This window comes from Epinephelus moara, chromosome 21 (assembly GCF_006386435.1).
Source record: "Epinephelus moara isolate mb chromosome 21, YSFRI_EMoa_1.0, whole genome shotgun sequence".
Taxonomy (NCBI): Eukaryota; Metazoa; Chordata; class Actinopteri; order Perciformes; family Serranidae; genus Epinephelus; species Epinephelus moara.
Window position 1 is genome coordinate 753,307 of NC_065526.1, and position 15,157 is coordinate 768,463.

General features: G+C 44.0%; 1 protein-coding gene across 1 annotated transcript; it reads right to left on the minus strand.

The window, feature by feature from the left end:
• Positions 1–2,254: 2,254 nt before the first annotated feature.
• Positions 2,255–13,265, minus strand: LOC126409101 (anion exchange protein 2-like). The gene is made up of 15 exons (XM_050075020.1): positions 13,136–13,265; positions 11,541–11,676; positions 11,225–11,372; positions 10,403–10,499; positions 10,128–10,312; positions 9,812–10,028; positions 8,180–8,383; positions 7,885–8,033; positions 6,438–6,632; positions 6,040–6,249; positions 5,706–5,795; positions 5,446–5,612; positions 3,638–3,891; positions 2,883–3,145; positions 2,255–2,393 (listed from the first exon to the last, which is right to left on the minus strand). The coding sequence occupies exons 2-14, from the start codon at positions 11,609–11,611 to the stop codon at positions 2,958–2,960; spliced, it is 2,175 nt and encodes a 724-aa protein (XP_049930977.1). The 5' UTR covers positions 11,612–11,676; positions 13,136–13,265; the 3' UTR covers positions 2,255–2,393; positions 2,883–2,957.
• Between the last annotated feature and the right edge of the window lie 1,892 nt (positions 13,266–15,157).

A 15,157-nucleotide genomic window follows, 5' to 3' on the forward strand; every position in this document is an offset into this window, starting at 1 on the left:
TCATGGAAGAGTCATCAGAAGAAAACCTGTCCTGTGTCCTCACCACTACATTCAGAGCCTGATGCTTTATGGAGACACGTCCTGAGGACTGATGAAGGTTAAACAGACCATAATGAGCAAATGTTGCTGCAACAACAGAACGAGTTCAAGTATCTTAGAGTCTTGTTCACAGTGAGGGTAGAATGGAGCGTGACATGGATCGGTGGTTTGGTGTGGTGCTGCAGTAATGTCGGCGCTGCCAGCTGAAGGTTAGGCCACGCCCCTCACAGTCCCCAGACCTAAACATCATTGAACATCTGTGGATAGAGCTCAAAGAGCAGAGCATGAAGAAAGAACTGAAAGACTCTGAGCTGGATACAAACAGGGTTTAGAAGAAGGGGCGCTACTGAGCACTGACCATGCAGGGGCCAAACTTTGGCTTCAGGCCCTTTTTTATTTTTTGTTATTCTGAAACTGTGAAAGATGAAATTAAAAAATCATCTTGTTTAAAATACTGAAGAAATGTGTCATTATTAACTTCATGTCTTCCACTTCATTTAATCTTCCACTGAACTCACAGTAAATGAAAGTTTGACAACGCTGTGGTCAACAAGTTTAGGTAAAAAAACCATTTGGTTTTGGCTTAAAATAACTGCTTTTGGTGGCGCAGTTGGAAACACTGCCACTGTCTCGCAAAAAAACACCTGGTTTTAGTGACACAATCACCGTTTGAAATTCTGCCGACGTCTTGCTTAAACACAACCGCTTTCGTTGTTTGCTGGTCTCAACCGTGATCTGCAGCTGGCAGCCATCTCTCCTGAGCGTGTGCACATACAGTCTTGTGAGCATGTTTATACTGCTCCTCACCCCTCAGTGAATGTGACATAACCTGATGGACGGGGCTTACACAATGACTACCTCATAATGTGCAAGTAAAACTGCAAAGATCTATGTTTAAAGATAAAATGTGCATTTTAATGACAGACAGAGAAACAGAACAAGGCATGTTTCGGTCAGCGTGATCTTTAAAACAGAAGGTGAGTTACAGACGAGCAGACAGACACCAGGAAACAGACTTCAGCTCTCGGCAGCAGAAACAAACCCACTCCCCAAAAACACACAGTCAGGTCTATAAAAACAGATTTCAGACGTGTTCAGTCCACCTGCCCAGCGCTGCTACAGGATACATGTCAGATATGCTAATGAAGAAGGTGGATCGACCAATGAGAAGGCTGCTACTGGGTCACACGGGCATCTGCAGCTGTGAGTACTCGTCCTGCCCCTCCTTCTCCTCCAGGTGAGGCTCCGCATCATCAGCGTCCAACTACAGGACCACAGGTCACAGGTCAGAGACCAGAAGTCAGACAACAGTTCAGTTTATTTCAGTCAGCTAACTGCTACAAGCTAACTGTAATCAACTAATTGTTACCAACTAACTGTTACCAGCTAACTGTAGTCAACTAATTGTTACCAGCTAACTGTAGTCAGTTAACTGTAGTCAACTAATTGTTACCAGCTAACTATAGTCAACTAATTGTTACCAGCTAACTGTTATCAGTTAACTGTAGTCAACTAATTGTTACCAGCTAACTGTAGTCAACTAATTATTACCAGCTAACTGTTACCAGCTAGCTTTAACCAGCTAACTGTTACCAACTAACTGTTACCAGTTAACTGTAGTCAACTAATTGTTACCAGCTAACTGTTACCAACTAACTGTTACCAGTTAACTGTAGTCAACTAATTGTTACCAGCTAACTGTAGTCAACTAATTGTTACAAGCAAACTGTAACCAGCCAACTGTTACCAGCTAACTGTAATCAACTAACTTTTACCAGCTAACTATAACCAGCTAACTGTAACAAGCTAACTGTAATCAACTGTTACCAGCTAACTGTAATCAACTAATTGTTACAAGCAAACTGTAACCAGCTAGCTTTAACCAGCTAACTGTAACCAGCTAACTGTAATCAACTGTTACCAGCTAACTGTAGTCAACTAATTGTTACAAGCAAACTGTAACCAGCTAGCTTTAACCAGCTAACTGTAATCAACTGTTACCAGCTAACTATAACCAGCTAACTGTAATCAACTAACTGTAACAAGCAAACTGTAACCAGCTAACTTTTACCAGCTAACTGTAACAAGCTAACTGTAACCAGCTAACTTTTACCAGCTAACTGTAATCAACTAATTGTGCTAATGATGATGTCAGGATTTGTGAAGGAGGCGTGACTCACACTCTGCAGCTCTCTCCGGCTGAAGAGGCGGGGCAGCAGCAGCATCCTCACTGGGATGGTCAGCAGCAGCATGAAGGGAAATGCCAGCGCTGCCGCCGTCGCCATGACGACCCACAGGACAGACAGACAGGTCAGCTGAACGACAGTGAACAGGTGCATCCTTAATGTCCGCACCTGTGAGAGAGCAGAGGCCCAGAGAGACAGATGAGACGAGGACAGACAGGTGAGACAGACAGGTAAGACATACAGGCAGGGCTGTTTCAAGACACTCTGGGGGCCCCAGGCAAGAGGCACCTTGGAGGACAGACAGATGAGACGGAGACACACAGGTGAGACAGACAGGCAAATAAGTAAGACAGACAGGTGAGACAGACAGGTGAGACGGAGACAGACAGGTCAGCTGGACGACAGTGAACAGGTGCATCCTTAACGTCAGCACCTGTGAGAGCAGAGACACAGAGAGACAGACAAATCAAGAGACACAAGTCCTGAGTCTTTGTTCCAAGTCAGGCCCAACAAGTCTACATCATTTGTCCGTCTGCTGGTCTGCTCTGTCTCACCTGTCTCACCTGTCCCTCCTGTCTCCTGACAGCTGCTGTCAGCATTAGTCATAGTACTGTAGTACAGATAATCTGTTGTCTGGAAAATGAAGAATAAATTCACCGGAGCCGTGAGTCAAGTCCTCGTCATACAACTCAAGTCAACACCTCTGGAACTGGCTGATGTGTTTGTCCAAGGTCAGAGGGCGGAGCTAACCTTGCGGACGTAGTTGTGGTCGGGGTGGTACTTTGGGGGCATCAGCAACAGGATGAGTCGCTCAGTGAGCTGGATCCCGTTCAGTGACATCACACCCATGTAGAGGAAGATCCCAAACAGCACCGCCAGAGGGATCTGACGCAGGACGTCCCCGATCACGATGGACAGACCTGAGGACAGACAGGGACCATGTCAGAGGAAACTAAATCCTGCACAGCTCCATCCAACCAGGTGACTCTGTTTCTATCAGCTGATCTGATGGAGCAGAGGATTCTGGGAGACATGGAGAGGGGGCGTGGCTTTAATAAGGCCTGGTGTGATGGTGTGATGGTGTGAATGTGAGCTGCTGTCCTGTTCCTGCTGTGGATCACTACTGTCCACAGCTCAGAAGTGGCTGCAGAGCGCTGCCCGTGTTCAGGAGGAGCAACCATGAGGCCATCTTGTTGTCGGGATGTGTGGACAATAACCATGGATATCAGAACCATCCAGAAAGACGGAGGGTTAAACAGCAGCAGCATTGATGGAAGAAGACGATAAAAAGGACTGAACTACAGTGAGGAAGTTAAAGGAGCTGATGGATGACAGCTTGAGGTGAACCTTGTCTGATTTAGTGTGATCAATAAATGATGGTTGATAGTAGAACTCTACGGTGACAGTCGTACCCACTAAAACAGCCACCAGGAAGCCTGTCACCCTCTGCTCCTTGACCTCCTGGATGCGGGGCTTGTCTCCGGGGGCGACGGCTTTGCTCATGACAGTGAGGGCGTTGGTATGGGTGACGGAGCGAACTGTGGCAGCTGATAACCAGGGCAAACCAAACAGCGCTGAGACTCCACCCACCACCACGATGATGAGGAGGTCAAGGTGAAAACCAGTTCCCTTCACCAGCATCCTCTCCTTCTTACTGACAATCAGCCTGACAGACAGAGGGCAGGGAAAATATTACATTAATGCTCTGTGGGTTACATCACTGTGCCCCCCTCTTAAAGAAGCCCTCTGTAGATCCCTCCGTTTTAAGTAATTTTAGGTCTAGTTCTAAGCTGCTTGTTTTCATATCTAGGATTTTAGAAACAGTCGTCTCTCATCAACTGAATTCTTTTATGAACAACAATCACATCTTTGAGAACGTCAGATCAGGTTTCTGCTCTTAACTCAGCACTGACGCTGCTCTGCTCGAGATCTCCAATGATTTACTGCTCACTGTCAACTCACGCCTTGTTTCCACTTACGTATGTGTACACAGACGAGGCAACAGGAAGTCCATTCATTCCTATGGGAATCTCCATGATATCTGATGTGCCTGCAAATCTCCCCTCTGTAATATTTTGGTTTGGAATTTACCAAACGTTAAAGTACGTTTGAAAAAAATGACTTTTGCTGTGGATTTCGGAGAGACCTTATGACTATGTGCTAGCTTAGCTAATTCAGTTCAATTCAATTTTATTTATAAAGCCCAATATCGCAAATCACAATTTGCCTCAGAGGCTTTACAGCCGACGACATTCCTCACAGCTGATCAGGAAAAACTCCCCCCAAAAAACCCCCTTTAACAGGGGAAATAAAAAAATCCCTGTAAAATCCAGCTAACAGGCTGCTAACTGGCTAACAGGCTGTTTCCTTCAGATCATCATCCTGTTGATCGTGAGTTTGTCTGATTGTAAAGAAACTTGTTTACCTCATTTGAACTCTCTGTGAATCTGAGGAATGTTATTCTGATAAAATATTGGTCCTGTTTTAGTCCCAGTAATGTTCAAAGCTCATATCCCAAACAACTGCATGGTGAAAATCAGACAAAATCAGCCCCTCCCCCCATGGCTACAGGTGTTTCTATCCATCCATATCGAAATGCACTTCCTTGTGTTGCACACTAGAGGCACCATCCGTACCAGTCACATACGTAAGTGGAAACCAGGCGTCAGGCCTGTTCTCCATTTTCATACTCTGTGACCTCAGCTCAGCCATTGACACCACATGTCTTCATCAGCCGCCTGACAAACGTTGTTGGTATCAGTGATGTGGCTCTGGATTGGTTCATCTGTGTCCTGTCAGTCATACAGGTCCCTGTCTGTCATGCTTGGAGATACCTGCTCCTCTCATGTGCCTCTCTTTTGTGGCGTTCCCCAGGGGTCTATCTTGGGTCCCCTCCTATTTACTATATCCATGCTACCCCTGGGGTAAATCATGGGAAACACAGTAAAGATTTACACTATTTTACAGTGATACACAGCTTTATGTCCTGTTAAAGCCTGGAACCACAAATGTTTTTTATGTCCTGCTTAACTGAAATGAAGAACTGGACACTCGAACATTTCCTGCCAGTCACGCTTTTAACTCCTCCAGACTTGATTATAGCAACAAACTTTGGTGCTACATGAATAAAGTTATTATAATTATGATTTTAGGTCAGTGCCTTCGGACAGGAATCACAAAACCACAGAACAAACAGAAAGAGAAGAAGAACGTGTTGTACGCTGTGATCTGGGACTCCATGAAGATGAGGATGAAGACGAGGATGGCTGGCAGGATGCTGGCGGCCATCATCCAAACAGGAAACTGCCCGTCCGACCCCAGAGGAGAAATCAACCAACCACGCTTCTCCGGAGTGGACACTGAGAATCCGCTGGGTACGCTCAGTTTCTGTCAGCCAATAGGAAGAGAGGAATTTAACTGTGAGTCTGTCGCAGTGTGTCATGTCACCACAGGACTCACTGTGAGTTAATAAAATCTGACCTGGGTGTAGGTGTCCTCCACACTGTAGTCCACAAGCACCATGATGAGGATGGCAATGGGGACTCCAAAGTCTCCAATGATCCTACGGAGCTGAAACACACAGAGCATCAGCTTATTGATCAGTGATTTGGTTTGAACCTGCAGACGCCGTTCTGAAGGGCTGCTACTCAGTCGAGGGCACTCCAAAACTACAGGTATAAGGCCAAGGGGGAGAACTGGGATTGGACTTTGGACCCAAAAATGTCTCCTCAAGGTGCATCAAACATAACATTATGTATCTGTATCTCTACCTGTATCTGTACCTGTACCCATACATGTTCTTGTGTTTACTGACCCTGCCAGGGAAGAAGGAGCTGTTCTTGAACTTGCGTAGGTAGAAAGCGATGAAATACGTTCCCATCATGAGAACAAAGGACAGCAGTGCTGTGTTTGGTTCTCCAATAACCTTCCCAGTATTCCCAGCAGCTACAGTGAAGTTGCACAGAGGTCGAGACACTGTGTTGTTTCCATGGTAACAGTTTTGGAGAGGATGCTCCTGAAAGATCTGGAAAAGACCAACACAAAGAAGAAAAAGTCAGAGAAGCTCTGTTGATGTTTGTTGATACGTTTTTAATGTTCTCGAGGCATTTGTTGAATTTCCAGGGTGAAGGAAATTCAACCAAACTCTGGGGTTCAAAAATCAACCTGTCATTCATTAAAACATCACAGATGCTTCATGACCTCTGTCCTCACCTTGATCAGTTTGGCGAAGGTCTCGTAGATGAAAATGAGGGAGATGAGGAAGGAGAAGATCTCCTGAGTAAAACGGGAGACAAAGCGAACCAAGATGCTTCCCTCGAAGGCCACGGTGAGGAGAACAATGAGCACCAACCAGAAACCGATCCACAGCCGACCCGTCAGATACTCCACCCCATTATCTTTACAAAACTACACACAGACACACACCAGGTAGGTTTCAGGTGATAGGTTAACTAACAGGAGACTTTGCTTTACAGCAGCACTCTGGACCACTTACAGGTAATAAGAGAGAAGAGGGAATGAACCTTGTGCTGAGAACTGTTTTCATCAAACGCTATAAGTCAAGAATGAACCTTCAGACACATACATTTAGCCCCTCCAGGACTTCACAGGCTGTTTGGGAGGCTGTTGCAGCCTGATATGTCTGATTTCACAGCAGCTTTTCTAAAAAATTGCAATGCATGTTGTGAATGTTTATAGTTTTCTCACAATGAAATTGCGGGGAAAGTGGAAACTGCAAAATATTTGTCACACTGTGTCAAATTCAGAACCTTTTATTATGAGATCAGTGTTTCCCAAAGACTTAGAATCAATTTGTGATGGTCGGGGGTGGGCAGGTGGGGGAAAGGGGCATCACCAGCAATCAGCTGAAGGATCGTTTCCCTGAGCCACTCCCTCTGCTCTCTCTGCCCAGTTAGCACGAGCTAAGACAACAGCAGCTGCTAAACATCCAACACCGAGTCCCGAGTAACCAGTCCCAACAAACTCACACCAACACCACAACGGACTTTGTTGTTAAACTCTGTAATAACCATTAGCTGTGTGATGCTAACAGTTAGCTCTGTCACTGTGTGTGTGACTCTGTCCCAGGTGTAGAGCTCCTGTTCTGCAGCAGCAGCCTCCTGATAAACAGACTGGCTGAGTGAATCAATGTGCTGCACACAGCTTTACGATAAAATAAGATTTTACCTGTTTTTATAATAAATTTGTGGTAAAGATGCAGTGGTTGGATAAAATTGCAAAGTCACGCAGAATTCACAGGTACTGGCTGAATTTGCAACATCCTGGAGGAGCTGTATGTTATAAATATTATAAATACTATATTATAAATACTATAAATATTATAAATACTTACTAAATACTCATGTGTTAAAGGGGAAACATGTACAAGGCAAACAAAAGAGGACCGAAGATAGAACCCTGAGGAACACCACATATCTTTCACAGGGTTTAAGACGAGGAGGCAGAGATACCACAGTAATGGAGATGGTGCTGTTGAAATAAGATTATGGGATAATGAATAGAGAACACAGAAAATGGTTCTCTGGTGTGTTCAGTAGATTTACCAGAGTAACATGGACTCTGTTTCTAAACAGACATGTTGCTGTTAATTGTGTCTTGGCTGATACAGGCGTGTAGGTTCTCTCTCAGGTGAGCTTACAGTGTAGAAGGCCTCTTCAAACACCAGCAGTGGTCCAGAGAATCCGATCACCAGCAGAGGCTGAGCGCCTAGCACACTGAATATTATGCCCTGCATCGCTGTGGCAACTATCAGCTCAGACACACCAATCAGACCCTCTGTCTTCTCACCTGTGTCACAGGAGAAGAGAACATCGCCATAGATGTAATGTTTGAAGAAGAGTCTGAGGATCCAGGAACCTTCTGGATCAGTCAGCCTGCAGTGATTTGAAACATCAACCAAACCTCATCAGGTAGTTTGTTCCCATCAGACTCACCCAGAAGACCACCAAAGGTGATGGCAGGCGACAGTGCAGCAAAGTAGATGAAGATGATGGCTGCCATGCACTGAGGGTTCAGAGCATCTCGGATGTCGCTGAGGTACTGGGGGTAGCGCCGAGTCACATCTTTGATCAGACCTCCAAAGAGACGCCCTGTGCGCCTCAGAGGCTCTTCACCCGGTTTGGAGGGAACAAGGGAGTCTGGTAGATAAGAACAGAGCTCTGTTACTGTCTGATGAAGAGCTGACATCACACCATGACATCAGAACATCAGCATATGGACTCTGGATACCACACCTAGATTTTAATTTACAAAACATGAGAGAAACATTCAGTGTTCTGCTGATGACATGCTGATTTACCTTCCTAAGAAGACGAAGTCTTCCACTAGATGTAAGCTTCAAACCGAGCTTCTGCCAAAAGGCCCTCTTTGAGTCTTTATTCTACTTTTACCCTGACTAAATGTTGCTCTGAAGTCTGTTACATAATGCTTTCAAAGAATGGCATCATGGGAAAGCTCAAACTTGGCAGCAATAAGAACAGGTACTTTTGTAATGGCATGTCGGGACATTTCTAGCTGTGTTTGTAGTGACAAAAGCAGGTATTTTAAAAAGCTCATACATTTCCATTTTTTAAACAAGACTTTCGGACATTTACAGCCACGTTTGGCGCAACCAAGCAGGTATTTTTACCAACAAATTGGGATATTTCCAATTGTGTTTGTAGTAACAAAAACAGGTGTTTTTAACAAGCCTTTGGGATGTTTCCAGCCATATTTGTAGTGACAAAAGCAGATTTTTTTTTAACAAGAGACAGATATCTCCAGCCATGGTTTTAGCAATAAAGTGGGTATTTTTTTTAACCTAAAAAAATCTGGGACATTTCCAGCTGTGGTTGTTGCAACCAAGTAGGCATCATTTTTTTTTTTTTTTTTTTTTAAACAAGACTTTGGGACAGCCACATTTGAAGCGACTATGCTGGTATTTTTTACCAACATGTCAGGAAATTTCTAATTGTGACAAAAGAGCAGCAGCAACAAAAGCAGATATTTTTTAACAAGAATCTGGGACATTTCCAGCCCTGTTTGCAGTAGCATAAGCAGGTACTATTTAAGGAAAGGTCAGGATATATACAGCTGCATTTACAGCAACAAAAGCAGGGAAGAAGTCAGGATACAGTTACAATGTTGATTCAGCAACACACAGAGGCTCAGAGACTATGACTGGGACATTGGATGACATACTCAGCTGAGAGCACTGATAGAAAGGTATGTTAGTAAAAATGGAGAAAAACCCCAAAATACACAGACAGTTTGAACCTCCTCCCAGGCAGTGTTTGACAGTAAACAGCTTAGTGTTAAACTCTCAACTCATAAAGATGCAAGCAATAATTTTTGGACAAATTTAAGACGTTAAAGTGGACACTTTCCTGTATGGTAGCGTTTCCTGGTGGTTGAGATGCTGTTCATATAACCTCGATTTGGGTCATTTATCAGATGTCATCTCTGATCTCTCTCATTTCCTGCTAATGATTCTCTGTCTCTCATCTCATAAAGGCTAAAAAACCCCAAAACAAACTTTGTAACAAAATATCATCGGAGTACCGATTCAAAAGGATCGCCTAACTGACCTTCATCCTGCTGAATGCTGGGCTGTTTCTCCTGCAGTTTGCCGCTCTGCTCCTCCCTCTTTCGCAGCATTTCTCGTTGGAAGCGAGCGACTGAGTGGAGCAGTTCATCACCGCCGACATCGGAGGGAGGGAGGACGATACTACAGTCCAAAAACCGGTTGATGGCTGTCAGCAGGTCCTGGCGGTCATCAGCCTGGTATGCCGCCTCGTGGAAGTGCTGAGGAAGCAGACGAAGGTAGAGATGAGCTATTGTGTGGCGCCCTCTGGTGGTCATATCCAAACAGCGACACACAGTTTTAACACTTGAGGGACTCACCTTGTCTGACATCAGCGTGGAGATTGAGCGTCCGATCTGGTGGTAGTCGATGTTGGCTGTAGGCGGGCCCAGCAGGAGAAAGAGGAACCTAACTGGGACAGGAACCTCCAGGACGGACTCCAGCAGGACCGCCTCCTGCAGCCGCACAAACGCCATGGAAGGCTGCTCCAGGAAGTCCACGCTGCCTGCAGACACAGCAGAGGGACACAATGAACCCACTGAAGCTCACAAACTACAGACTAACACAGGGATGAAGGTGATGATGTGACGCGTACCCACGAGGACGACGGTGGCCTCAGCTCTCTCGGGAATCTTCTCCATCAGCTTCACTTCATGTTTGGATCTGGAGTGACCGATGGGCGGGGCGTCTTTCTGAACACAAGTACACACATCAGATTAATGGACGTCCTGACACTCACATGACTTCTCCTCCCATACTGCTACGCTGACGACACTCTGCTGTTCTTACATAGTGTTTGTCTGACAGGTGTCTCACAATGGGTGTAGAGGCACCACCCAGAGCTCCACCTGGACAAGACTGAGCAGGTGTGAGGAGGAGGATGCCTCATCAATCACCACTGACAATAATGTGGTGGTGCCAACCTGCACAATGAAACAAAAATCCCTTTCAAACACCTACATTAATCTTTAATTTACCCCCAAAACACACAACAAACACCTTCTTTTGAAAAGCCCTTAATGAATACACGAAGCAGATTTTAAGGGCTTTATGATTTCCCCCTTAGTTTCCACATGAATGTGAAATACTTAACAAATCCATGAGTGATAAGTTTAAGGTGTTTTTAAGGTTCAGAGTTTGGGGATTTTAATTTCTATTCAGAATTCAGACATTTAACAGCTTTACCAGATTTGGGACAAATTTATGGAAACAGTCTGGGACCGGATTTAAAATTTGAGGTAAAGGGATAAATTAAGGGATGACGTGTTAGTTAGTCACTTAACCCTGAAAGCTTGTAGCTCATTTATAATGTTTGGTTGAAGGACGCACTCAGAGTCTGGTGACATTAAATCTAAATGAAAGTGACGTGAACTTCAGATTGTTCTCAGACTTTAACAGGTGACAGGTTTCTTTGTACCTTGTTCTTCTCTCCGTCAGCCTCTTTGTGATTGGTCTGAATGACGGAGGGCTCTGATTGGCCATTGTGTCTGTCCATCAGGGCAGCCATGTTGGCTGCAGAGATGTTCTTGCTGAACAAGCTGTGATCTTTCTCATCGCTGGGGTGACTGATAAACAAACAAACAAAACTATATTAATGAAAGAAATGTTCCTGACGCTTTTGTGAGCTGCAGTGAATGGATGAATGATCGGGTGGATTATTAAATGGATGGATGGATGGATGGATGGGTGGGTGGGTGGGTGGATGGATGGATGGATGGATCATGGACATGAACCTGTGTTTGAGCAGCAGAGCTCGGAGGACGTTAGCTCGGTCTTCAGCTTTGATCTGATCTGAGATCACCATCTGCTCCACCACCTGCTGAGCGATTCCCGGCAGAGTCCTCTGCTTCAGATCCAGGAGCACTGCCCCTGAAAACACAACACCATGACATCACACACTTACATAATCATTTTCTCATGTAAAGAACGGTGTGCCTCAAGGGTCAGTTTGAGGACCAGTTGTATTTTTGATTGCTGTTTTTCACTGTAAGCTGACTACACTCTGTTCTCTGTAACATATCTCTACACTGCCCTCGATATGCTGCAGATGATTAAAGACAACATCCAGACCACATCAGTCCACTGGTTTACAGGACGTACATCATGCAGACGTCTGAGGATACAGGACTTTTCCCTTAAATTACAAAACCTCCTCTCTTGTCTCCAGTGGATCCTTCCAGTCAGATGAATGAGTGAATTGTAACATATGGGAGAGAAACCCAACATGAAAGCATCCCTTAATTTTTCCCTTAAAAACATTGTTCATTCTTCAATTAAGGTGAAAACCCAGAGATGGTTGTCATGTTACTAGATAAACATTAAGGATTTTTCCCCCTATGAGAAAACCCTTAAACTGTGACAATAATCGTTCAAAAACCAATATGCTATAATCCAATACTTCATCCACTGATTAACCTTTAACTCAGGGTGGACCCCTGAATTTACACCTTAAATAGACAAATTATGGCCATTTAGGTATAGATTAAGGCATGTTAGTCACTCCTGCCCTTAATATACTTCAGTCCATGAATGTTTCCATGAATCAGTCCTAAATCAAGTTACCCTGTTAAAATATTGAATAAGAATTAAAATAAAATCTTATTATTAACATCTCAAAAATATTGAAACTAAAATCCCTGAACCTTAAAAATACCTTAAAGGCTCTCTAAATCTTCCTAAGCTTGAAAAGTTTTGTCACATACAGCAAACATCTCCTCAAGATCCTCTAGCTACATGTCCTCTGAATATGCTGTGAAAAAGTCTGGTCTCTGTCGGCAGCCCAGGCTCCGCACATGGCAACAAAAACATCTGGGTCCAGGCTGTACCAACCAGCCAGTGCGAGACCAGTGAAAGCAAGCACACACACATGAAGGCGGTGCCCAGAGAGGCAGTTAGAGCTACAGGCTACAATGAAGCTAAAAACAGAGTTCAAATGAGGTTTTTCCAAACAACTTTAGCTCTAGCTCTGTTGTGTTTGATAACATTGTTGAACGTAAACAGAAGTGACGCCCAACGGTGCTTAGCGTGCCTTTAACTCACCATTCATTGATTGTTGTCAAATATTTCACATTCATTTGGAAAGTCATTAAATCCTTAAAATCTGTTGATTAAAGACTTCTCAAATTAAGATGTTTTTAAGGGAATTAGATTTTCAAATTAAAACAAAATGAAAGAATTTTGACCACACAGACACTGATTTAGATAAAGATGCCTGTGTGTTTTAAGGGGAAATTAAAGGTGAATTAATGGGATTTTTAAGGGGAGTTTAACCTGTGGTTGTGTGCAGTGTAAGTGTTTGTTCACCGGGGGCAGCAGAGAGCCTCCTTACCGTGGGAGATGGTTTTTCGGAGCTCCAGCAGGGAGCGGAAGGACAGGGAGGCGACGTGAGGTCTCCCCCAGCGCTCCGTCTCCTCCTCCACCTCCTCCTCAAACTTGATCCATCGAGCCGTCTCCCTCCACTGCAGCTCCTGGTTCCTGTCGATCACCAGCTCGTTCAGCTCCACAAACACCTGGACACACACACAAACTCGTTTCTGTCACTTATGGGGACATGTAATGACTCACTTCATTCCCAGGACACTTTCCACAACCTTTATTATCACCACCTCAGCTCAGATTCCTCAGCACTTATCTTTACTCAGAGCACTCATATATTTGCATTTTAATAAAGTTAACTCTTGTTCTATATTTTTATTCATAGAAATTATATTTTTTATATATTTAAAGTTATTCTAACATTTCTCTCTGTTCCTGCTGAGCGAGTGGACCAAATTCATTTTAACCCTTCGAGACCCACACAGACGTATTTCTGTCTTTTAAGGGGGAACAGCAGGTCGACAGAAGATAACACACAGACGGCTTTACATCATCTGAAAGTTCAGAACCTGAAGATTAATTGGAGATTCAGCTCAGAGCTGTGTGTTGAGTTTTCTAGTCATAAATCTGTAATAAATATTGTGTTTGGTCAGACGCCTGTTTGAATTTTTAAAGTCTAACAGTGCACAGAGGCTGAAAACATTATGATGGAAGTCAATGGCGGACATGTTCCTGACCAGTTAAGTTGGAGAAGGAGATAGTCATGTCCTCGAGGACCGTCTTTATCATATGATACTCAAAAAAAAACGCAGGTGCTCTTGAAGAAAAGGGTCAGCACATGGGAAGAAAAATAAAGTTCAGGCACTAATGCGTGGAGCAGGAACAGATGCATTTGATTTAAGTTAAACAGCCTTTATTCCAAAACATGGCTCCTTACATTAAAACACTGACTGGATTCAACCCTAAGGTTTTTGTCAGGGTTGTTTGTTTGTATTTTTGCCCCCTGACACTTACAGACTCAGCACAGTGAAAACATATATTTTATTCTTTAATATCTGAAGTACTAACTTTAGCACATTTATATTTCTGTTTTTTTTTATTTATACTTACATAGTTCTATCTCATACTCTTATTCTTATAATTCTCTGTTCTTTACATCACAGTGACTGTAATGAATCACAGTTTCCCTTCAGTGATCAATAAAGTTTTTCTGATTCTGAACCTGTTTTCATTCACATATCTTGAGGTCAGAGGTCAAGGGACCCCTGTGAAAGTGGCCACGCTGTCCAAAATTTAAAAGGGGGTCTGACCAACAAACCTTTAAACCTACAGAGACCAGAGCGTCCTCACACTGAGACAAACACACACTGAGTGGACACATGAACCACGTCCACGTCAGGCTCAATCCAGATTAACAAAGACAGAACCAGGTCACATTAACCAGTTCTAACTGAGGTGAAGTCAAAATACAATGATCCAGTTTTTATTCTGTTTTTCTTTCTGTCACAGATCCAACAAACCCAGCTCCCACACCGAGCTCCGTTCATACTGAACCTCAACATGAAACCTCAGAGACAAATTCAATCAGGCTGAATCCCACGGTGCCATAAAACAGAACCGAACCAGACTGAAGTCGACCCAGACGTTAAACCAGGCCGAGCAAACGTACACTTCTCTCAATCTGACAAAAATCATTAAAATGAAAATACAGATTTCAGGATGAACTGTCAGAAATTAAACTGAGTGATTTGGTTTAACTAGAACCAACTGGGCTGAACGTGGAAACAAGACAAAGTTAAACTGAGTAAAGAAAAACAAACCCAGACTGAAGCAGGATGAATCTGTTTGTACCTTACTGTGTCCACTCCTCAGGTCCAAACCCACCATCCTGGAGCCCACAACTAACTGAGCCCCCAGAGAATCTCACCTCTGAGGTTACCTCCCTCTACGTGTCTGACTCTACCTGTCTGACTCTACCTGTCTGAATCTACCTGTCTGACACTACCTGTCTGACTCTACCTGTCTGGCTCTACCT

Excerpts from the sequence above, each read along its gene's own strand:
- LOC126409101 (XM_050075020.1), bottom strand. The coding sequence starts at position 11,611 with ATGGTGATCTCAGATCAGATCAAAGCTGAAGACCGAGCTAACGTCCTC. Across the intron at positions 10,029-10,127 it reads CCACGCTGATGTCAGACAAG|CACTTCCACGAGGCGGCATA; the intron begins GTGAGTCCCTCA and ends CTGCTTCCTCAG. Across the intron at positions 3,892-5,445 it reads ATGGAGTCCCAGATCACAGC|GCTGATTGTCAGTAAGAAGG; the intron begins GTACAACACGTT and ends TCTGTCTGTCAG.